Source organism: Canis lupus, chromosome 2, assembly GCF_048164855.1.
Source record: "Canis lupus baileyi chromosome 2, mCanLup2.hap1, whole genome shotgun sequence".
Lineage (NCBI taxonomy): Eukaryota > Metazoa > Chordata > Mammalia > Carnivora > Canidae > Canis > Canis lupus.
In genome coordinates, this window is record NC_132839.1 from 2,556,223 (window position 1) to 2,580,856 (window position 24,634).

A 24,634-nucleotide genomic window follows, 5' to 3' on the forward strand; every position below is an offset into this window, starting at 1 on the left:
TCCATTCTTGGGCAGCCCCAGTAGCCCAGCAGTTTAGCGCTGCCTTCAGCTCAGGGTGTGATCCTGGAGGCCCGGGATCGAGTCCCACGTCAGGCTCCCTGCATGGAGCCTGCTTCTCTCCCTCTCCCTTTGCCTCTGCCTGTGTCTCTGTCCCCCCCCCCCCCCGTCATGAATAAATAAAATTTTAAAATCTTAAAAAAAAATCAATTATTGATAAAGATCTAGCTCGATGCATACATGATGTCTTAGAGAATATACTTCATATTTTGAAATTAGTAAAAAATATATCAATCTGAATACACAGAAATATAAAACATCTATTAATAAAAGACCACATAAGTCAAATACAAGTGACCAATCAGTAAACATGGGTAACATAAAAGACTAATCTCTACACTATATGAAAAAAACAACAAAAAAGAGAAAGACAATCATTCAACAGAAAAATGGGTCATGTTAGAAAAGGCACTTCACCTAACATAAAAATGGTCTAAAATAAACATGAAAAGATGCCCATCCCTACTAGTGCCAGTTTGTAATTAAAATAAAAATATTTTTTCACTCATTAAATAAAAAATTAAGAAATCTGGTATCAAATGTGCTTAGTAATATGGGGAACGGGTACTCACTCACTGCAGATAAACCATAAATTGACAAGCCATTCTGGGAGCCAACTGAAGTATCTCTTTAAAACTGCCTAACTCTGGTCCAACAATTCTAAAACTATCTCCTGCAGAGAGATCCTTATATGCACTGAAGAGCCATACAGGATGATGTGCTGTGTTCTTTCAGCATCATTTGTAATTCGGGACAAAAATGGGGAAACTCTCTTAAGCGTCCATTTTAGACTAGATTACGGAACAACTTAATTTTATAAAAGTAAAGAGATTAGGTGTGATTATACTGAAATAAGCCAAGTAGAAAAGTTGCAGAACAAAAAGCATACATTTATGCAAAAATGGAAACTATATATTTTATTTCCTGTGCTTACATAGAACATGTATGTACATCCATGGACAAAGGTCTAGGTAGAAAGTTAACGACTGGTACTTACAGGGAAGGCATTAGGATTGAAGGTGATGGCCGAAAATAGATTTATCTCTGATGTTTTTACTAGTAAAGTGTAGTCATATACTACATTTGTAATCTCAAAGGTAAAGAAAAAGCAGTATGCACAAACATGCATTTTAAGAAACAAATACACAAAATTATTTGTATTTCTTCCTCCTTTCCTTCCTTGATGTAAACATACAGGTGAGGTTCTGGGAGATTACCTGCCACAATGATGCTAATTCTGTACAAAGATATCTCCAGTAGAAATGATACACTCAACTCCTATATTCTCATTTGAAAGAAAGGAAAATTCAGTTCAAGATTTGTAAAAGCAATACAGGATCTGTTTAGAGCTCCTATTATTTTTAGTGACTTCTGACATCCACATGGTACATGATTGTACACTGAAATTCTGCTTATCTTTAGAAGGCAGTATTTGGGGCAGAGGGAAATACAATTTTTAAGGCTAAACTGAAGTCATGAGCATTTCAGTCAGTAGTTTTTATTTTTATTTTTTTTAAGGTATTTATTTATTTATTTGTGATAGTCACAGAGAGAGAGAGAGGCAGAGACACAGGCAGAGGGAGAAGCAGGCTCCATGCACCGGGAGCCCGACGTGGGATTCGATCCCGGGTCTCCAGGATCGCGCCCTGGGCCAAAGGCAGGCGCCAAACCGCTGCGCCATCCAGGGATCCCAGTCAGTAGTTTTTTATTAAATTTATACACATCTCTGAAATCCAGATTGGCCTATTTCTTTAGCAGTTTACTAATTCCACCTCAACCATTTAAACAAAAATCCTTTGATATTTAAAGTCACCAACTGATCAACTCCTTGTGAGCATTGTTCTTTCTGGAGATTATTCTGTAAAACCTTATTCTAATGAGAATGACACTGGCATTCGAGTACAAGCTGCATTTTATGAATAACACTACGCTTGAATGTATAAACTAAAAATTGTTTTCAGATTAATACATCCATTATCGATATGGTTTCCAATTATTAAATAAATTGCCTGTAGCAATAGGGACCGAGTATAGACACCACCACAGCAGTCCTATTGTATCTTGAAGACCTGCAGTGTAACTGGCGTAACTTGTCCCCGCCTTTTTCTGCTAATTAGGAAAGTGTCTACGTTTGGGACAGCACAATCCCACCATAAAGTCCTCTATCAACCTCTCATTCTGAGGGAGCTTCAGTTAATAGATGCAAAGACTGGCAGCTCGTTCACTCATTGGTGACCTTAGCTGCACCCTTGGAAGACTTCTTTGGCAGCAGGGAAAGGAGACACACACAGCAGGCCCAAGCAGGTGCCGTGATGACCTCTGGCACTTTTCCGGGCAGAGGAATTGCTGACTTTGAATTTGTGTATTGCTGAAGTCTTAACTCACGAAAATAAAGGTAAGAGACCCTGCCAGAACAATCTGGTTTCACAACGGTTAGGAGAGAAAGCGTATGGGCAGTAGTTTCTCCCAAATGAAGAGGTCACGGGTGAGGAAGAACCACCTCTCCAGTGAAATTCAGAATTTCCCTGCCCCACCCTAAGTACCCAGTCAGCGCTCTCCTACGGAGGCAAAGGGTTTGCCTTGGGAAAGTGCCTCTCACCTTCCTTAGAACAAGTCCCTGTGACAAAGGGCTCCAGTGGGAGAGCCTGGGGCAGGGTCATAAACCTGCTCTGCTGCTGAGATCCCACAACCACCAGGGAACTTCCCCTCCTGCCTTCCAAGAGCTCTGGCTGCATTAAGGTCTGAGTCAGTGACCTAAACTCTAAGACTCCACGATCCAAACTGTCTTCACCACAGGCCACCAAGGAAACAGGCCTTTTTACTTCATATCATGAAGGCACTTTTACAACTCTATTAACACCAGTTTTATCTTCATTCAGCAATATTTTACATGAAACACCTAACACCTCTTACGTTACACATAGTCAAAAAACAGGAGCCGATGACGACAGTTCAAAGAAGTCATACACAAGTAACTAATGTGAAGAGACTCAGAAAATAAGTATTTTGAGTAGATTCTGTAAGTATTTAAGACAAAAGGCGGGGATCATTTTATTTCAAGAAACTGTTTAGCATTTAAAGTGAAAAGTGACAACTAGTTAGTAGTTTTAGCAATTTTCTTTTCATGGTGAAACTTAGAAAACAAGACAGGAGTTAAACTGAACTCATTTAATATAAAAGTCTTTATTTACTCACATAATTTTATTTTTATAACAAAGCACTTTTTATATAATTTAAAATACACATGCTTTGATTGAAGAGTGACTGTAAATGGATCCAATTTTCTTCCACCTGTGATGATAACTTTGTTATTTCTTCTAGAAGTACTGGCTCTGAAGGAAGCATTTTAAGGTGTAACTGAAAAGAAAAATAGAACATTTAAAATTAAATTTTTGTTTATTCTAGATTCAACCTTCTTACCAAGGAACATTGCAAGATACTATATATTTTTTTTTAAGATTTTATTTATTTATTCATGAGAGACACAGGCAGAGGGAGAAGCAAGCTCCCTGGAGGAGGCCGATGCAGGACTCGATCCCAGGACCCCCCCAGGATCATGACCTGAGCAGAAGGCAGATGCTCAACCACTGAGCCACCCAGGAGCCCCTCTATCAAACCTTCTTATGAGTTTGTTTCTGGTACTGTCTCTCCCTTATGAGAACTGAAGTTGTCATCACTCTCCTCCACCTAAGGAACGCCCTGATACAAATAGAGAAACAAAGTCCTAGTTCTAACACTTAACTCCATATTTCTGTATCTTTAGGTTTCTCCTTTCACTGGAACTCACTGGTAATGAATGACTGATGGCCTTTGGCTTTATCTTCTAAAGATTAAAGTAAATTTATATTCAGGAACTATAGTTGGTAAATTTGGGAAGGGATATAGAAAAAATTTGTAGCATTTGTTTTCTCAACCTACATGGTATCATCTGCATATTTACTTTTAAAATAATTTTAAATAATTAGATCAAGTGAAAACTGATTTTATATATATTAATAGGATAGATGGAGTATATCATCTGTTAACACTAAGTCACATCATCTACTTTCTTCAATACAATATACTATTGAAATAAACATGATTTCTCCATTACGTTAGTCATAAAACCCACTGTTCTTGCCAAAAGACTTGAAACCCCTTCAACCAGGATAGATGTACTTGATTTCAGCAGCAGAAAAAAACAAAAAGTAAACAGGAAACCTAATTTTCTCTTCATGATAATAGAGTGCCAAAATATAATGACTTTAAAAAGTTAATAGTTTAGTATATTGAATCAAATGGATGACACAGAAAAGTCAGGGGAATGTATCAAAATTGTGTTGAGTAAAGGAAAAGACTACAAAGCTGTGCTGTTCAGCTGTCCAATACAATAATCACTAGGTAAAGATGGCTATTTAATTAAATTTCTGTAAAATAAGCAATCCAGTTTCTCAGTCACATTAGCTACATTTCTCAGTGTAACTGGCGTAGTGCTACTACCGTAGCTCGGTAGTGAAATGTGTCGAGGGGCTGACATGCTGGACAGAGCAGACAGAGAACACTGCCATCCTTGCAGACAATTCCATCAGACGACATCACCCTAGAGGAAGGCAAGCTGAGGATTCCTGCCTTACGTTGGACTTACCTTTAGAAACAATGCAAGATAAGCCTGGGCTAATTCAAAGTCACGCTTCTTGTCCAACATTATCCCGATCATCTTTAAGAAGCTCTGCATAATGTCTACAGACCCACCACAATCAGGAGATAGGCTTCGCAGCTCTGTTTCAATTCCTGATGGGCCTAATTCTTTCAGAAGGTTAAGGGCAGCTTCATCTGCATTAAGTTTGAAGAAGAATCCAGTTATTACCTACAATCACTTCACTTAAAAAACTGTAGTTTCATTTCATGCCCAAGCAACATCTATTTAAATTACACAGGAAAGTCTTCCCATGACTTTATTTTTTCCTCTTAAGTAGTAGAATGAACCCCAAATTAAGTACCAATCAATACAAATGATGAGAGAAATACAATAAAAAGTACTAAAAGCACTAAAGTTTTTGCATTCTAAGTTTTTTTCCCCTGCTGTTCAAGCTGTTAAAATCTAATTAATGCCTAGCAACAGACACTTCAAGATGGTCTTACATCAATCAGATGGTCACATATCAATCAGAACAAACCCAAATATAAGAAGGCTGTAAGGTACACACCAAATTAACAGTAGTTGCATGGAGAATAGAATGAGGTGAGGGTATTTATTTTTCTTTCCTTTTATTGCTAAAAAATTTTTTAAAGCACATGATCATTAAGAAACACTAACAATACAGAAATATCTAAGAGGGGGAAGACTCTACACCTTATTCTTACCCACCTAAATTTACTCCTTTTTTCCAGAAAGAAGCACTCTTGTTTTATATGCATCCTACAAGTACATATTCTATACACTTACAACTATTTTTAAAACAGGCATTTGATATTATAATGGCAATAACTATGCTTTTAGCTTTTAGAAAAGGAATAACACCAATGACAAAAATCTAATAAATTTTATTTTCTGTCCTTCAGTCTATACTAAATAATAGTGCTTTTCTTCTTTGTCCCTTCAGAAATATAACAAGTTACTCCTTAATGATTCTGCTATTCTTTAGTCATCTATATAATAGCCCATCAGTACCATTATTTGACTTTTGCCAAGGTGGACTGAAGTAATGCCAGTATGAAAACAAAAGCATTTGGATCCAAAAAAACAAGAGGATAAATCGAAAAGGAGAATGACCGTGATTTTGTTAATTGCTTATAGTTCATATTGTTGATCACTATTAGCTACAAACTCTAGCTTTCAAAATTTGAATCTATTATCATAATAAATTTTAAAAACTGTCTTAATGGGGTAACTTGGGACTATCTAAAAATCACCTAAGATCAAAGTCTCTGTATTATAAACTGTATTTGTAAATAACAACAAAAAAGACAGGAAGAAAAAACCCACTAATTTTCCGTATGGAAAATGTGAAAGGTTCTCAAAAAGTTATTATAATATTGATACTCATTTGCGTTTAGTGTCACTTGTGTAACATTAACAATACAAAAGCTAAAATTATTTCACATTAAAATCAAAATTTCACTCCTTTCAAATTTTTACTATCTTTTTTCAACTACTGGAAAACTTGCTAATGTTTCACTCAATTTCTCTTCATAAGATGTATTATATAATACATTGATGGTATTTGGTGAAAGATTTCATAATTTAACTTACATTTATTATTTACCAGTCCTTCTTCAAGTTTCAAGCAGAAATCTGAATTTTGAGCTAAAACTCCAAGATTTACCACTTTAGACTTAAACAAAAACAAAAATACATTATTCCAAGAATACAAGTGTAACAAAAAAATTATAGCTTATAATTAAAAGCTGTCATACATTTTGCTTTATATCTGTAAAACTAGGTCTTGATAAAGAACTATAAATGTAGAACATAGAATGCTTCAATTTGGTTTTTACCTGATGGGGATCATTATTTTGCTCAGGTACAGCATATCTGGGTACAAGGCCAGGAACTGTTGGAATAAAAAATGGTGCTGATTTGGGTACTTTGGGTGGTTCCTTTGGTTTATTCTTTTTCTGATTAAAAGGAAATGAGAACGGGAAAAAGGACTAATTAGTAATTACCTTGCCAACAGTTTCTAATATTTAATTCCAAATCAATTTTAAAACAAAGTGCAAAAAGTAAACGGAAGGAATGAACTTTCTCAAATTTGAATGCCAAAATAAAGTCCCAACTGACCAAGATTACAGATTAAACTGGGCTTCTCGGGCAGCCCAGGTGGCTCAGCGGTTTGGTGCTGCCTTCGGCCCAGGGTGTGATCCTGGGCACATGGGATCGGGTTCCGCGTCAGGCTTCCTGTGTGGAGCCTGCTTCTCTCTCTGTCTCTGCCTCTTTCTCTATGTCTCATTAATAAATAAATAAAATCTTTTAAAAAATAAATAAAAAATAAGTAAAAAAATAAACTAGGCTTCTCAAGGCAGACCTCTTGCTCCCTTGCTGAGGGAGAAGAAGAATGACAGGGTTCTGGAGAAGCTCTGAGAGTTCTCATTTTCCTCAAACATATTTATATGAATATTTTGGTAAACAAGTAACAAGTAATTTTGAACTTATACGACCTTTTTCGCAAAATGGGCTAGAAAGCAAAACTTAGATAAGTGCTCAACAGTTTCTCAAATTTTTTTTTTCTCCAAAAGAAATTTGGAACCAGGGGTAGACTTTGCCACTAGAAATAATTTGGTGAAATTTTTTGTGTGTGTGAAGAATAGCCCTGATTCCACCAGGGCTATCACCAGGGATACTGGTGTCCTTGTGGAGGCATACCATAAAAGAAAGTTCCTGCACGCAAGCAGGACAAGGTACTACTGCCTGCAGCGTAAGCACAGCCCTTCCTGATGACGGTGGAGACTGCAATAAGGGTCACAGTCACACTGAGTTAGAAGGGAGAGACACCGAGATGTAAATAAGAACAAAAGGCTTCTGCAGGTGCTCCATAGGGCTCTGGAAATTATCTAACCTCACAAGGAAAACCAAAAGGAGAAAAGTTACCACAGAGCAAATGTAAAAATTCTAACTTCTTTCATTCAATAAGAAATAAAAATATTGGGGTTTTTAGCATATTTCTCCCATAAAGATCATTCACTCAGGGGTTTTTGTTGTTGTTGTTTTGTTTTGTTTTTTTGAAGAGTTTATTTATTCATGAGAGACAGAGAGAGAGAGGCAGAGACACAAGGCAGAGGGAGAAGTAGGCTCCATGCAGGGAGCCTGATGCAGGACTCGATCCCATGACCCCGGATCATGTCCCAGGCCAAAGGCAGACACTCAACCACTGAGCTCCCCAGGGGTCCCCCTTCACTCAGGTTTCTAGGTAAGTTTTTATGCAGAACAAAACTGTATCTGAGCCTAGAACAGAGCTGTTCAACACCTTAGCTCAATGAATTGGGCATTATTCTGATTGCTCCCTTCACACTAGTCTACTTGGGACTTCTTAACGCATTGCTTTTAAAGCTATCCCATAAAGTATTCCCTTTACAGCTGACACCCTGGGCAACATGATGGACAGATTTCATAACTATGTTCCGACACAATGCACGCTAAAGCTAATGCCCAATCTCTCACAAAGTGAGCAAGTAGAAACAAGAATATTTAACTTCTGAGAGGAAAATTAACACATGAAAACTCTTCTTATCCAAGACACACCTATCTTTTTTGGTGCTAAGTAATCAATTACAAAAACATCCTATCTTGTCATAGTTATCTATGTCAGTTCTCACACTATTTTATGCCCGGCCCACCATGTCACTTAGTATACACATAACCTCTAATGCATGTGGAGATGTATATCTAAACAATCAAGTTTCATAAAACATCATTTATCCTTACTATCAGGATAATCTTTGAAGTTTTCTATTCTATTAAATTATATTTGCTACTCACAAATGTGGAGTCATAAAATATGCTTTGGAAAATACTAACTTATGCCATAATTTTCCATTTCTCATGTAAAACTATAAATTCCTCAAGGACAAAGGAACTAGGATTTTTTTCACTGCTGTTGTCCTCAGGACATTACCCAGTACTTAGTTCATATTAATTTATGTGCCTGGACTCAACACAGCAAGCTATAAAAATATTCTTGGAGTTGACAGTAAGATATGGAATAGTAAATGAAGCTTAATTAAAAGACCAGCAAAAGTCTTCTTTTCATTCCCAAGTACCTAGCAATAGAAATATCACACATCATAGCAGCCATTAAAAAAATTTAAAAAAAGTCAAAAAAAGTTTATTAAATTTAAAACACCCAGTTTTCTCTAGTTGTAGGCTGTACTTTTGCTCAGGGCCCTCAAAGTCAATTTCTATAGGGAAAGAATCCTGTAAGAATAATATTGGATCAAACAGTATTCAACTAGTATTTTCTACTACCTTAGGCATTAACTGTTCCTTCTGAAACTCTCCAAATAGAGGAGCTATCTCTACTAAAGAAAATGCTCCTGGAATGTGTCTTTAGGAGCCAATATTAAGCGTTCTAAGCATTACCTTAATAACATCAAGATTAAGAAGATTTTTCCACCGTGATTCAGGGAGGAGTGATAGTGTCACCAACTGCTCATTCAACTGTTCTGGGGAATCATACTCTATCATTTCATCACTTGGTTTTATGGTTTCTTCTGAAAATTCCACATCTTAAAACAAAACATTTTCAGGTGAAACAAATTAATGCAGAATGAGATTTCTGTCAGATAAAAAGCAACTTATTTATTCTAAATCCATTAGTATTTCATACCATGTTAACTGAGCATAGCCTTATAAACTCTACTGACTTCATTTCCTGACCTTCTCATATTGTCTACAACTCCCATGACCAGTTCCAAAACACTTATCCACTGGTATACTATTTAATTTCTTATCAATACTGTATCAATTATATTTTTGCAATTAATTCATGAAGTCATTCAAAATATTGCCTACCAGTTAGAAAATACTTTGAAGGAATGCATTAAACTTTGCCTTCAGTAGTAATATCCCTCATGTTAGGTTTATGATATTATACTTCAAAACTACTATTTTGTGATTACCTTCGTTTTGACAAGTACCAGGAAGCATCACTACTAAAGGAACATAATCTGTGGGAAGTGGCCGTAGTGAAACAACTGAATACAGGGAAATATTGGACCTGAGAAATAAACATATAAACAATTTTAAAAACTTATAAAAATAGATTTTTCTGAGAAACTTCAGTAACTGGCAATAATCTCTACTATCCTGCGCTCAGCATCAGATTCCATCATTTTGAAGTAAAAAAAAAACAAAAAAAACTCAAAGTATTATTTTGAAAATGCCTCAATTTGTGTCACAGATGTCATCACAAGAAAGCTGTGCATAAACATTATAAACAGTCTTATTTATTCATTTATTTATGATAGTCACACAGAGACAGAGAGAGAGAGGCAGAGACACAGGCAGAGGGAGAAGCAGGCTCCATGCACTGGGAGCCTGACGTGAGATTTGATCCCGGGTCTCTAGGATCACGCCCTGGGCCAAAGGCAGGCGCTAAACCGCTGCGCCACCCAGGGGATCCCCAGAGTCTTTATTTTCAATGTAATACAAAAAAGTATTTTTTTGAGAGATCAGTAGTAGATAAAATTTTACAAGATAACATATATCTGTATTGTTTTGACAAATGGCAACACGTCCATTTAGGGAAATCATTACTGAAGGAAAGATGGACTCAGAGAATTAAGTCAGAGAGAGACTATGCTGATTAGATACTTTGCGTTGCTGAAGTTACGGACTTTCCCTTCTTTAGAATGATCCTCTAAAGTGGTCATGTGTCTGTTACTTAACCCTGTACACCATGGCCTTGGATGACTAATCAAGATGTAGAGAACTCTCCCAAAGTGGGCTAATCAGATTCTCTTTCCCATACATTATAAATCTGGAATATAAAATAACAATTGGGAGTATCAGATCCTGAGTTTCATTAATAGTGGCACTATATACTCTTGCTGAGGTCCCACAGGTACTCTACTATTCTTCTCTTGTCTTGACTGTTCAAGCTTCTTAGATTCTAGCAGATACTCTATTTTGTATATTAGAGTGGCCAGCTATTTCTATTATATATTTATTTTCACATCCTAAAAATCTATAAAGTTTTAAAGGAATCCACTTTTTTCTCTTTAATAAGAATTAAAGGAATTAGACGTGAATTCAGAAAATAGGTAAAATTTTTCTAGACTCAGATAATGGACCACTTATCTTGAACTCTTACATGTTCATCATCACCACCATAAATATCTTTACATGGTTATGAAGAGTTATGTAACTAGAATGAATGAATGTTAGAAAGCATTTTGCCCATACTTATAGCTTACATTGTAGATAAAGAAGGCTGAGTTGAAAAGTTGGCCAAAGTCATAAAGTAGTCCTGGGCTGTGGCAGAAGGCCAGGGCCTGGCTAGGGACTCCCTTTCCCTAACATTGTAAAATTCACTTGAGCTATTCTGCAAATAAAAGCCAAATATGATAACCAGTGATCCCCCATTGTCCCCCCCATGCCCCGTGGCTCAGTCGGTAAGTGGCTGACTCTTGATTTTGCTTCAAGTCTTGGAATCCTGGGATTGAGCCATGGATGGAGCTCTACACTCAGCAGGGAGTCAGCTCTGAGACTGACAAATCTTAAAACAAACAAACAAACGTGATAAATAAAAATCAGTCATATGGTTCAGAATTTCACACACAGGCAAAGATACCTAAATTATCAAGCAGATGCTGAATCAGTCACAAACTTATGGCCAGTTAACTCTATGTGAAATTTCTATTTTATAAATTAAAAAAACCAAAACTAAATGACAATGTTAGCAACATGACTTTCTGACAATATCGTTGTCGTCCTTACCTAGAACAAAAATGTATGAAATAACTTACCAGAGATAAATTCCAAGGTGGTCCACATGGGAAGTGGCCAGAAAGTCTCCAGTAGGGGACATGGTAACATTGAGAGGAGCAGAGTCCACCAAAAAGCTATCTATAAGGCTATAAAAAAAAAAAAAAAAATTATAAAGTATTTGAACTGTACCAAAAAAGGAAATAACTCACAAAATATATCTTTGTAAAAGAACAAGGGATCAGAGATGAAGAAAACTCATTTTTGACATTCACAAATGAATACCAGAAAGCCATCACTAACAAAGAGCTTTATTAAGTTAATATGTAATAATCATTTCTCTTAATGAGTAAGACCAAGAACACTAAACAGACCAATTAACTGAAGAAAGTTTGAACAATATTCCCTACTGTGTACTAAAGGAAATGCTCTATTTTTCTGGAATACCATTTTGGTAGACTGAATTGGAGACAAATTCTGAAGATGTAACACATTTAAAATAAATCTGATTACTAGTATTCTCCTATATATTTGTTATTCCATTGAAATTTTAAAAAGGCTTAGTCAACATAAGGAAGTAATAAAATAGCTGTAAGAATAAGAAAATAATAATGGAAAAAACTTTGAGTAATTCTAACTATTTTTCAAATAGGTAACTGTACTATATGCGAAACATGAAAATTCGGTCTGCAGAGCATAACCGCAGAACAGCTTATGGAAGCCAGTCTCACAACTTTAAAATGCTGGAAGAGTTAAAAATTGGGGAGGAAAAGGGAGTGATCACACCTCTGTAGGAGACACAAAAGAGGATTTTCTTTTTTTAAGATTTTTTAATTTTTTATTTATGAGAGAGAGAGAGAGAGAGAGAGAGGCAGAGACATAGGCAGAGGGAGAAGCAGGCTCCATGCTGGGAGCCTGACGCGGGACTCGATCCCAGGACTCCAGGATTGGGCCCTGGGCCGAAGGCAGGCGCCAAACCGCTGAGCCACCCAGGGATCCCCAAAAGAGGATTTTCAAAGAACAAAGAGGAGTTGAAAAGTTGGCCAAAGTCATAAAGTAGTCCTGGGCTATGGCTTGAAGGCCAGGGCCTGGCTAGAGACTCCTTTTCCCTAACATTGTAAAATTCACTGAGCTATTCTGCAAATAAAAGCCAAATATGATAGCCAGTCGTCCCCCATCGTCCCCCCGCCCCCACCGTGGCTCAGTCATTAAGTGGCCCATCGCAAATGTCAAAGAGATCGAGACTGAGCCTTACATATGAACAAGGTCTCCACAGATGTTGTTGATACAGAAAGTACTTCCTGGCTGAGGAAAATGTGGGGCACAAAGGGAAGGAAAATGCAAATAGGTACAAGTGAGTATTGGTTTGGTATATAAACAGGTGCATAAGCATAAGGCTGAGTACAGCATCTTGAATTCAACCATATGAGTTTATCTTTAAATCAATGGAAAAGTCACTAAAGGCTTTTCAGCAGATAGTGGTGTAATCTTCACCTTCCTAAGAAAATCTGCCATCAAAATGTTGAATACATCTGAACAGGAAGTACAGTGAGATTATGGTAGTAGTCACCTGACCAATGGCGGCAGGAGGAAATGAAAAGGTGGATCTAAGGAGTAAAGAAAAGTCTAACCCACTGGCATCTTGCAAAGGAGGCTTCTTACGCTGGCTGAGTGTGAATACTTTGTATTTTAAGAGAAGCATACTGGTTTTAATCACAGCAAACTACATTATTCACTGAAGCCAATACATTATCCATGGGAAAACTCTGCAAAGTGACTGAAGTTTAAAATCCACATTAAGGGGCGCCTGGGTGGCTGTCAGCTAAGTGTCTGACGCTTGATTTCAGCTCGGGTCATGATCTCGGAGTCCGGAGATGGAGACCCGTGTCAGGCTCCACGATGAATGTGGCACCTGCTTAAGGTTCTGTCTCTCCCCCTGCCCACCCCTCCCTTTTCTCCTCACCTCTCTAAAACAAAGAAAAAATCCACATGAAATAAAACATTATTTCAAGAAAAAAAAAAAATAGCAGTGAACACTTTTTTAGTGCTCCATGCTACGAAGTAACCTGAGTGCTTGAGTCCACTTAATTTAATCCTCACAACTCTCTGAGGCAGATCTGTCCTACATAGATCAGAAAAATGAGGTTTAGTAAGATTTAAAAACCTGCTCAAGGTAGAAAGCAACTGAGCTAAGGACTGTCATCCAAGCAGCTGAACTCTTCATCTCTATAAACTCAGCAAAACTACTAAAACTAAAGATACAATAAATAGCTCAAGGGCATATACAGACCCAGAGGATCCTTACACTGGTGATCCCTGGAACATACTCTAAACAGCTCAAATGGAAATAAAGATTCTCCAGTGATGATATTAAGTGACTTTTTCATGACAAAATCTTTCTGAATTTAAAATTAAAAATTTAAGATTAAAAATGTAACTTTCAGTAATGAACGCAAGATAGGAAAATAAGACTAAAATTAGTACTAAAGACACACACACACACACACACACAAACACACAGCAAAGTGTGCTCAGGACAATGTTTTAATTGTTATGGGAAAAAAGTAAGAACCTATCTAATTTCTGTTCAAACCTACTTTGGAAGCTCATAAGAATGGCTTCTCTTAGAAATCAAGGGGATTTGGGGAAAAACAAAACATGTGCTAAACAATTACTATATAACAGAAGCAGTTAAATTATTTATACTAATTCACTTAATCCCAGCAATCCAGAACAGAAACATTACCTCAGTGTATACAGATGAAGATCAAACTTAAACACAATTTCAGATCTTACCATTTCTTGTGTCTCGATCAATATTTGTTCATTAAAACTTCCGTGAACATTAAAACTTCCTAACATATTTACAATCTGTTAAAAAGAGAATCTAATGCTTGAACAAATTTATTTTACTTGATACTGAAATTATTTCACCAAATTCATTGTGTAACCTGGGTTCCACAGCTGTTTTGTGTGGGTAGATTGGCTCTACATTATGTAAAAGTATCAAACAGAGAAAGGTGATTTCCACATACGCAGCTTATTTTACATTGCCACATTAGTTCATAAAGTTTAAGTGAACAGGCTTAACGCTACACCAAACTACCACATAGTCTTCTGCTAATCCCACAAAATGAAATGTCCTAGGTAAATGATACATATTTTTGAGAACATTAAAATTCCCATTCTAAGGGATCAGATTTTTAAGCACAGAAAATTGCATATACAAGTAACATTAAGGAAGTAATTTTTTTTTTAAGATTTATTTATTTTTAGAGATAGCTTGAGCAGGAGGGGCAGAGAGAGAGAGAGAGAGAGAGAATCTCAAGCAAACTCCTGAGTGTGGAGTCCCACATGGGGCTTGATCTCACGACCCCCAGATCCTGATCCCAGCCAAAATCTGGGATCTGCCACTTAACTGACTGCATCACCTAGGTGCCCCTGGATTGGTTTTATGTTGCCTTGGTCATTGCAACTTTGCTTGTACTTGCAATCAGAAATTTGATCTTACTGTTGCTTTATTATTTGGTTATAAAAGTTTCTTATCCCAGTTCAATTTGTTTTTCATTCCAACACTGACTGTTGAGCCATTATTTGTTTTGTTCCCATGTTTCTGTTCTCTTTAAAATAAAGCTTTGCTTTATTTCACTTCACTTTGGTCCACATGTGAGCTGATGCTTGTTTTCACCACATGCAAGCACAGCTTCAGTGCTATACAGACAATGATAGGACAGCCTTGTGTTTGAAGAGTATCTCTTTGGGTTTGGTTTTCACTCCTTACCTCTTCCCTTTTGCCTTATCTGCCTGAACTCCCCATGTATGGTCACTTAACTACAGTCATCCCATTCCCTGTATCCATTTACTGCTGTAAGATTCCAATGGCTCTCTGCTGCCAAAAAAATCAGTGGTGGTTGGAAAGGGAGTATTTATGGCAAGTTTCTCTCTCTCTCTTTTTTAATTTATTCATGAGAGAGAGAGAGGGAGAGACACAGGTAGAGGGAGAAGCAGGCTCCATGCAGGGAGCCCGATGTGGGACTCGATCCCGGGTCTCCAGGATCATGCTCTGGGCTGAAGGAGGCGCTAAACCACTGAGCCACCCAGGCTGCCCTTATGGCAAGTTTCTGTTAAAATTGCTGATCTACTCAAACTCTGCTATTCTTTTCTTAAAGTGCTTTTGTCTTTTTGCAATTTTATTTACCTTAAGATTCATTTGACCCTTATTAACTCAGTATTATACAAAGTTCACATTGGACTGAACCTTTTTGCTTAACTAACTGTGCCACCCAGGCACCCTTAAGTAATTTTTTATTATATTCTAAACTAATGTAAACAGCGTCTAGATGTTCAATCTCCAAAGTATCAGAATTATCTCACACTGGTATCTTTTTTTTAATTTTTTTTAAATTTTTATTTATTTATGATAGTCACACAGAGAGAGAGAGAGAGAGAGAGAGAGAGAGAGAGAGAGAGAGAGGCAGAGACACGGGCAGAGGGAGAAGCAGGCTCCATGCACCAGGAACCCGACGTGGGATTCGATCCCGGGTCTCCAGGATCACGCCCTGGGCCAAAGGCAGGCGCTAAACCGCTGCGCCACCCAGGGATCCCTCACACTGGTATCTTTAATGAACAGAACAAAAGGGATGGTTTTGCCTCAGTGAGAATCACAAAACAATGTTCTCTTCCAGCTATATTCATGTAATGCTCCATTGAAAGCAGGGGTCAGAGGGTGAAAAAGAAGAAAATGTAAATTTCTATTAAACTATTTCCTTTTACATTTTTCTCACTCCAAAGGGGTTCAAATTTGAACTTCTTAATAGGTTAAAAACAACCAGAAATAAGAGGTGGTAGTGATAGGGGACGCCAGATAATTTCAGGGATAAAAAATTTCAACTCTGCTTCTCTGAGAATCCTACAAACACATGAAAATTTTCAGCACTTAAAAACATTTTACGGTAACAGTTCAAAATCCATGCAATCTGCTTTAGATAGGTATTACAACAAATGGATACACCTGTATGTAACCACACTCAAAGGTCTGCTCACAGATGGCTTCACTTTTCAGACTATGTAATAAGTAAACTCACTCTTTAACATGTTACGTAAATGATGAACCTGCTTACTGAAGAAAGAACTAGGAGTATTCAAGGATTGCTCCAGTAATTATGTTTTTAAAAAGGGGGGGAGAAACCAAAAAACCCAACAGTTACCTATGGTCATATGATGAAATACTAATCCTCACTTCCTTATTATCTTCTACATCAACAGAAGTAATTCATCCTTAGAACATGATGCAACCAAAGTTGATTATCACCAACTATTGGGAAATCTGTTTCTTTCTCCTACGCTTATTATAGCAAAATGTCACTTACAAACTATGCTACCTTGGGTAAAATCACTTCTCTCTGAGCCTCCATTTCCTTATATGTAAAATGGAACTAATAACAGTAGTAGTATCTACAGCTAATAGGATATGCAGGAAGATGAAAATAAAAGCATATTAAGTGCCTAGCACTCATGGTAAATGTCAGCTTAGTTGCAATCAGGCAGCAGCAGCTATGTGATACTGCTTTCCAAACTCATTCGACCTACCTCATGGCTGAACCAAAAAGCACTTAATGTTTTTATTAAAATATATTTTGGTTCAATCAACCGGTGTAGAAATTATTACATTTTCTTTTAACTATCTCTTTGTGACTCATTTCTTGCTCATGTGTGTCTCCTAGCTTCCCTCTGTATTCATTTAATACTATCTCAGTGCTCATCTAAAAGTAAGATATCAGAGTGGAAAACCTGCCAGATTTAAATGTGTTCAACTTTCTACTGAAGAAATTCAGCAAAAAGGCTAAGGTTGAGTCAAAGACTGGTGGGTCTGAATACTACTTTCGGATCCAAATATAAGCTTACCACTTTAAAAATATTAACCCATCTCTCCCATCTAATGTGAAAAAGGTAAGTGAAAGGTAAATTATACTAACTCTACTACTTGTACAACTTTTCTACTGTAAAGAAATTCAATTATAAAATTCATTTTTAGAAGACAGTGAAACTCCAAGAAACAAAGGACTACTAGCATTTCTAATGTAGCCTTCGAAAAAAGGTTTTAAAAATAAGAAAATACCAACTTTATGTGAACCTTTTAAAGCCAGAAGACACAACCAACTAGTTATATTTTGTTTTACTGTATTTTAAGTGAAAAAAAGCCCTGTGGACAAAGGTCCCTGTTATTAGGGCTGGACCCATTAGACACTGTTGAAGTGCATATTCCAAATCTTCTACGTGTTCTAGACAGTAGCTGTGCCTCATTCCTGCATCAAAGTTAAAGGGAAATGAGCACATCAGGGTTTTTCCTTTCTAAAGGTCAAGTTGCTTTCAGGTATAAACTTATCAATTCCTAAGAAAAGAGGAAGTACATTTGGACAGAGATTAATTTAGGAATATTTCAGAGGCTTAGAAAGTGCCATCTTCCTTCTCATTTTCCCCACATTTCCTTAAAGTATGTTCCTGTTAAAATGGACACTTCACTATTCCCATTAACATCTTCATATTCATCCAAGCAATTCTGTTAAGTGAGATGATTTTAAACTGTGTCTATTCCTACATAATTTTTAACAACAAAGCTAGCTCCCTTGCTCTTTTCTGTAGGTCTCCACTGTTCCAATTATGTAACAGAAGTAGATAATTTTTTTAAGTGCTTCTTTTTCTAACAAGTTTCATGTGAAACAGATTTCTGAACACTGCTGGGTTTTGCCCAAATCTTTTTTTCTTTTCTTTTTAAAGATTTTATTTATTTATTCATGAGAGACACACACACATAGAGAGAGAAAGAGAGAGAGAGGCAGAAACACAGGCAGAGGGAGAAGCAGGCTCTGTGCAGGAAAGTCTGATGTGGGCCTTGATCCCGGGTCTCCAGGATCACGCCCTGGCCTGAAGGCGGCGCTAAACCGCTGAGCCACCTGGGCTGCCCCGGGGTTTTGCCCAAATCTTAACACATTTTCGTTACTTTAAGGTCTCTCAAACATCTTTTTTCAAGAATTTTGTTAGAGACAGAAAAGATATAATATACACAAAGGAAAGTTAGGGTTTTTGGCCTTTTAACTAAATTCACTATAAACAACACACACTCAACAGAAGTTTGCAGTTCTAAAATCTGAACTCTACCAGTATCTGGAGTATCAAAAGGGTCAAGTAAGCTTTCTTAAAGTTTATGCAACTCACTTCTATATCTCAATTTTGCAGGAACAGAAAACCTAAGAGACACCGCATTTCCTTACTACTATTTTTTACAGCACTACTCCTTGCTGTTTAAAAGATCAAAAACACTCCAAGGACAAAATAGAGTAAGGTCAGAAAAATCCCCAAATATATTTACATTCAAAAGGCATACAATTATTGAACTATAGGTAAAAGTTACATGTAAAGATAATTACTGAGAAATCTTCTGACAGAGGTTAGGGATTTAAAAATAAACTCACCACCCAGATGGAAGGTCCCAAGTTCTAACAGAACAATCCATTGAAGCACTTATTAACCAACGACCATCAGGACTGAAAGCCTTCAAATTAAAAAAAAAAAAAAAAGAATATATATATACACAACATGTGTGCGTATTTACATACACATGCTTGTGTCTGTATATTTAAAGCTTAAAAAATGTAAGAAATGAAAACAAGATGTAGGTTTCATTAAAAATAAGCCTGCATAAAACTTAGACTACCTTATTGTATAAAAAAGTATCACTTCTTATATACCATTGGTTGGATAAATATAATTAAGCTTTTATATGAATTACAAGAAGTTTTACAAGTTAACAGTATCCAATTTTCAATTTACTCCATAATCTCCTATACTTATAGACAGTTAACTGACTACAAAACATTTTTAGCATAAAACTGCTATTCCAAGAACATTCATTACAAATATTTTGTTAGCCTAATTTCATTTATAAAGTTATGTGAAAGAAACAAAAGTTCTACTGAAGAGTCTATATATTTCGACTGACTTTCTAAGAATCCAAAGTGATTTTGAAGAATGTAAATACTCTTAAAATACTAAAGTTACTAATGAGTAACTTTTTCTTGTAGTTTCAATTAAAAAACTTTTATAATGATGTTTTATTTCCAAAATAAAATTTAAAACTATAATAATCTGGGACTTCTGGGTGGCTCAGTAGTTGAGCGTCTGCCTTCAGCTCAGGGTTGTGATCCCAGGTCCTGGGATTGAGTCCCGCCATCAAATTCTCCACATGGAGCCTGCTTCTCCCTCTGCCTGTGTCTCTGCCTCTCTCTGTGTCTCTCATGAATAGATAAAATCTTAAAAAAAAAAAAAAACCTGTAATAATCAGAATTTCAAAATAAATTTAAATAATAGATTACTTATGTCACCTTAAAGAAGCTGTATCTATTTTATTGACATAGTGGAGAAACAGCTCTCATTTCCCTGTAGCATAAACGTATTGTGAAGCTTAGATCAGGTCGTATGTGAAACAAGACCCAAAACAAAATTTTATTTAATTTTTATCCAGGAGTCTAAATACCACCAGGATTATGACCTTCAATATTGACAGATGATAATGGGCTAAACAGATGAACAGATGTTCACTGGGTTGCAGTGATACTGTGGAAACGCAAATCTTAAGGTACAGTGAACTCAATTTACAAAATAGTGCACATTAACAAAGGAAGAGGAAAAATGACTCTGATAGGTAAAGTCATGTTATAAATGCTCAGAGGTTTAATTAAACAGGAGTAACTTATTATTAAGTAGGAGATATTCCAGATACACAAGGTCAAAGTAAGGTTTGAAAAGGAAAGAAATACAAAGAACAAGCTGACACTGACTGGTTTCAAAAATGCCTCAAAAAATTTCATCAAGGGACACCTGGGTGGCTCAGTGGTTGAGCGTCTGCCTTCAACTCAGGGCGTAACCCTGGGGTCCCAGGATCAAGTCCCACATGGGGGAGTGCTTCTCCCTCTGCCTATGTCTCTGCTCCTCTCTCTCTGGGTCTCCCATGAATAATAAATAAAATCTTAAAAAAAAAAAAAAGACGAAAGAAAAGTTTTAAAAAGATTTTCATCAAAATTACTCCACTCCAGACAGAACACAAAAAACTCCTAACTCTGGGAAACGAACTAGGGGTGGTGGAAGGGGAGGTGGGCAGGGGGTGGGGGGTGACTGGGTGATGGGCACTGAGGTAGGCACTTGACAGGATGAGCACTGGGTGTTATTCTATATGTTGGCAAATTGAACACCAATAAAAAATAAATTTATAATAAAAAAATAATAATAAAATAAAATAAAATTACTCCACTCCTGCTTTCATTTCTATAGAGGCTATCACAACATATTCTGTCAATGGGTAGTCCTGCCAATCTCCACCTGCAGAACAACACAATTTCCTGACCACCCCCCACTTTAAAGATTTTATTTATTTATTTATGAGAGTCACAGGGAGAGAGGCAGAGACAGGCAGAGGGAGAAGCAGGCTCCCTGCAGGGAGCCCGGCGTGGGACTTGTGGGACTCAATCCCGGGTCTCCAGGATCACACCCTGGGCTGAGGGCAGCACTAAACCGCTGAGCCACCCAGGCTGCCCTTTTCCCCATATTTTTAAGGGAATGGATAACCACTGCAAGTTCTGATTTTTGATGCGAGAACAGATACATAATGTAGCTATTGGAATTGCCACTGAATCGCTCAGATTTTAACTTTTTTGTTTTCAAGTAAATCAAAGTGACTGTGATTGATAAAAAGTTACAATATATACTCAATGTAGTTCTCAATATATAGTTTTCCAACTATCATATCCTACTATATTGTATCATGTAATTACATATCCCACTATAAGAATAAAATGTCATATCATACATACTGTTCATCCCACTTTACGTACCTAATAGTAAGCTAAAATACATTTTTATTGATTAAACTTTTACAGTTAAATATAAACTAGAAATTACACTAAAGTAAAAAAAAACAGGTATCAGATGCTGCAGGTTCCCTAGTATTAATTTGTTATGCATGCAAAAAATCAGAAATGAGTTCTTTCACCCTAGATTAATATTAAGTTAAAAATGATATACTGATGTTTCAATAGGTCCTCATTCTCCAAAGTATACTTCAGCTGTGTTTAGAGTTTAACAGAAAAAGATGAATTCTGGGATTTATGCTTTAACCTGATGGCATTAACTCCCTGAGAAATATTAAACTTCTTTAACTTCTAAATTTTCTTTAAAAATCTATTCTCTAAAAATTAGTTTCTGAATTATTTATTTTGAATACCTCATGATAAATTTAATGCTACTAAAAGATAACAATTTCATTAATTTGAAAATTTTTAACCCAAATAGAAACAAATTAGTCCAGTTTTATTTAAACATCACAAGTTCATTTTACCAGGTCATTTATTTGGCCTTGGTGTCCAGAAAACTCTCTGACAATCTTCCTAGTTTCAATGTCCAGAACACAAATGGAGAAGTCATCCAAGGCAAGTCCCAGAATGCCACTAGTAAGATAAATATACTAGTTTTAGTAAACAAACCAACAAACTTTTAACTAAAATCTCATAGTCATTTTAATTTTGCTATTAATCAAGTATATCTGTGGGGAAATTAAGCAAAATTCTGTCCTTTTACATTAAATGTCTGATTTTCTCACTTGGAAAATCACGTACTCACATTAAGACTTTTACCAAAAACATCAAGAAGAAAATCCATAATCATTAAAGGAAAAACTTTACCTGTCTCTATGTAGCAGCATCATATTTGGAGATGAACTGAGGCTCATAGAATGGATTAAAATTTTGTTTTTAAAGTTCCAGAACTTGAGTAATCCTTCACTACCAGCTGTAATAATCAACTGGTTTAATCCATCCACTGCAACACCTCTAACAGATCCTTTATGAGCTTTAAGCATACGTTTAAAAGAAAAAAGAAGTAAGAATTGGCACTGCCTCTCTGAACAGTACACAAAGAATGATTCGTTCAATTAAATAAGTTCCTACTATTTAGTTCCCTTAAAATCTTAAAATTAAGCTGGATTTCAGGGAATAAGGAGAAAGTTATTATATTGCTCTAGTGAAAACACACCCATCAGGGATCCCTGGGTGGCGCAGCAGTTTGGCGCCTGCCTTTGGCCCAGGGCGCGATCCTGGAGACCCGGGATCGAATCCCACATCGGGCTCCCGGTGCATGGAGCCTGCTTCTCCCTCTGCCTGTCTCTCTTTCTCTCCCTCTCTCTGTGACTATCATAAATAAATAAAAAATTAAAAAAAAAAAAAAACTTAAATATTTAAAAAAAAAAAGAAAAGAAAACACACCCATCAGGTTGATGCCACAAAGGTTAAGATTTTCTGTTTCATGCAACGGGAAGAAAACAAAAATTTTAATTCTGTATAATATCTGCTTTCCCTAATCTATCAATAGCTTCATTCTCTTTAAGTATTTCAACATGGTTTATAGTAAGTGTAATGGCAGTAACTGCCAGGTAGGTTTGACAATAACCCATCTATAACCTTAGCAAAATGCCTGGCACTCACTCAAGAATTTAATAAATGCCAGACAGTCATTAGCTTTCTTTCTTTCCATATTATTATTTTTTAAGTAAGAAAAAGGAAATAAATTCAATACCTTGATCCTCTCCAAAACTTCCTCGATGTATACCAGACTGCATGTTATATACATCTACTGTTCCTGATGAGAGACCAATTACAGCAAAATTTCCGCAAGAAGTTATATCTACTGCCTTAGAAAACAAAATTTAAAGACAAATGATACAGAAAATAACCAACATTTTTACTGTACTGTATGATTTCCAAATATCTTTTTATCTACTAATTATCTCATTAAAAAAAAAACATGTTAAATGAATTGTCTCATTTCCTTAAACATAATGTAATTATACTTGGGCATATAGAAACAACATATATGCCATCAACTGATCTATGCCTAAATAAAACGTGGTTTATTCACAGAATTGAATATGATTTAGCAATAAAAGGAGCAAAGTATTGATACATACTACAACATGAATAAACCTTGAAAAGAGGAAATCTATAGAAATAAAAAGCACGTTGTGGTTGCCTAGGTTAAGGAGATGGGACACAGGGGAGAGTCCAAGATGGCAGAGGACTAGGAGACCTTTGTTTCATCTGGTCCCAGGAATTCGGTTGGATGGCTATTGAGTCATTCTGAACACCTGTGAACTCAACTGGCGATCTAAGAAGAGAATCGCTCCAACTCTACCAACTGAAAAGTGACCACTTTCTGCAAGGTAGGAGATGCAGAGAAGTGAATCCAAAATGATATATGGAAAATAAATGGGGGAGGGGTAGGGAGCTTCTGTAAGCTGGCCATTGGAAAGTACATAGCAGCAAAGAGCAAATCAGAATTTTTAAAAGTCTGCTCCCGGGACAAACTTGCCTGAAAGGTGCTCAAGCAGCGAAGCGGGGATGGGGAATCCTAGGTGGGAGAGTGTAGTCTCAGGGTCACAGGAAGACCAGGGGTGCCTGTGTGCAGCAGATTCCCAGGAATCTGAGAACTGCCATCAGCGAGCGGGGGGGTGGGGTGGGGGTGGGGGTGGGTGGGTTTCAGCTCAGCATTGCCATAAAACACAAACCACAGCACAGTCAGGTGACCACCACTCTCCACACAGGAGCCCAGCAAGTGGCAGAACCAGCGAGACCCCAGGGAAGATTGGCAGGGAAGCGCACGACAGGAGTCTGCATGGTTTGGGGACTCCAAACCTGGTCATGTGCCTGAGATCTTAGAAATGCTCAGTGTAGGGTGTAGATGGAGACCAGGAAGATGGGAATGATTGCTTTTTCCTGAGGTCATGCTGAAGAGTGGGGCCTGGACCTTTGGCTCTGAGGATAGAGACTGGGAGGCCCCCATTTTCCTCTCATCCTCTAAAGCGGCACAGAAAGCTTTCAGGGAACACAAGCCACATTAAGCATTCCAGAGAAGATGACTTCGCCTGGCCCCTGGCAAGAGCAGTGCAGTTCTGCCCGGGGCAGACACTTGAGAATCAACACAACAGGTCCCTCCTCCAGAAGATCTGCAAGAAGATCCAGCCAAGACCAAGTTTACTGATCACTGACAGCTGCAAAACTCCAGCGCTAGGGGGAAGAGAGCATATAGAATTCACGGGGTCCCCACCCCGATTGTTTAGTCCTTCCATTTTTA

The 24,634-nt window shown here is 37.1% G+C and overlaps 1 protein-coding gene and 1 long non-coding RNA gene across 4 annotated transcripts in view; one reads left to right on the plus strand and one right to left on the minus strand.

The window, feature by feature from the left end:
- The window catches only part of LOC140611252 (uncharacterized), a 51,557-nt gene that overhangs the window by 2,319 nt on the left and 24,604 nt on the right, over positions 1-24,634 (plus strand). Inside the window, exons 2-5 of one of the 3 annotated variants that reach the window (XR_012012538.1) lie at positions 2,175-2,452; positions 17,182-17,407; positions 19,980-20,093; positions 23,055-24,115. This is a non-coding gene — a long non-coding RNA (uncharacterized lncRNA). Of the gene's footprint in view, positions 1-2,174; positions 2,453-17,181; positions 17,408-19,979; positions 20,094-23,054; positions 24,116-24,634 lie in introns of those variants that run through there. The other 2 variants (XR_012012543.1, XR_012012535.1) reach the window with 2 other exon arrangements.
- WDR36 (WD repeat domain 36) overlaps positions 3,222-24,634 on the minus strand; it is a 42,725-nt gene continuing 21,312 nt past the window's right edge. The window contains exons 13-23 of the mRNA XM_072788102.1: positions 23,081-23,195; positions 22,192-22,357; positions 21,849-21,957; positions 18,931-19,010; positions 11,500-11,607; positions 9,652-9,749; positions 9,113-9,258; positions 6,535-6,654; positions 6,290-6,371; positions 4,682-4,869; positions 3,222-3,414 (exon numbers count right to left, since the gene is read on the minus strand). Coding sequence (XP_072644203.1) covers positions 3,265-3,414; positions 4,682-4,869; positions 6,290-6,371; positions 6,535-6,654; positions 9,113-9,258; positions 9,652-9,749; positions 11,500-11,607; positions 18,931-19,010; positions 21,849-21,957; positions 22,192-22,357; positions 23,081-23,195 — 1,362 coding nt within the window. The 3' untranslated portion in view covers positions 3,222-3,264. The remainder of the gene's footprint in view (positions 3,415-4,681; positions 4,870-6,289; positions 6,372-6,534; positions 6,655-9,112; positions 9,259-9,651; positions 9,750-11,499; positions 11,608-18,930; positions 19,011-21,848; positions 21,958-22,191; positions 22,358-23,080; positions 23,196-24,634) is intronic.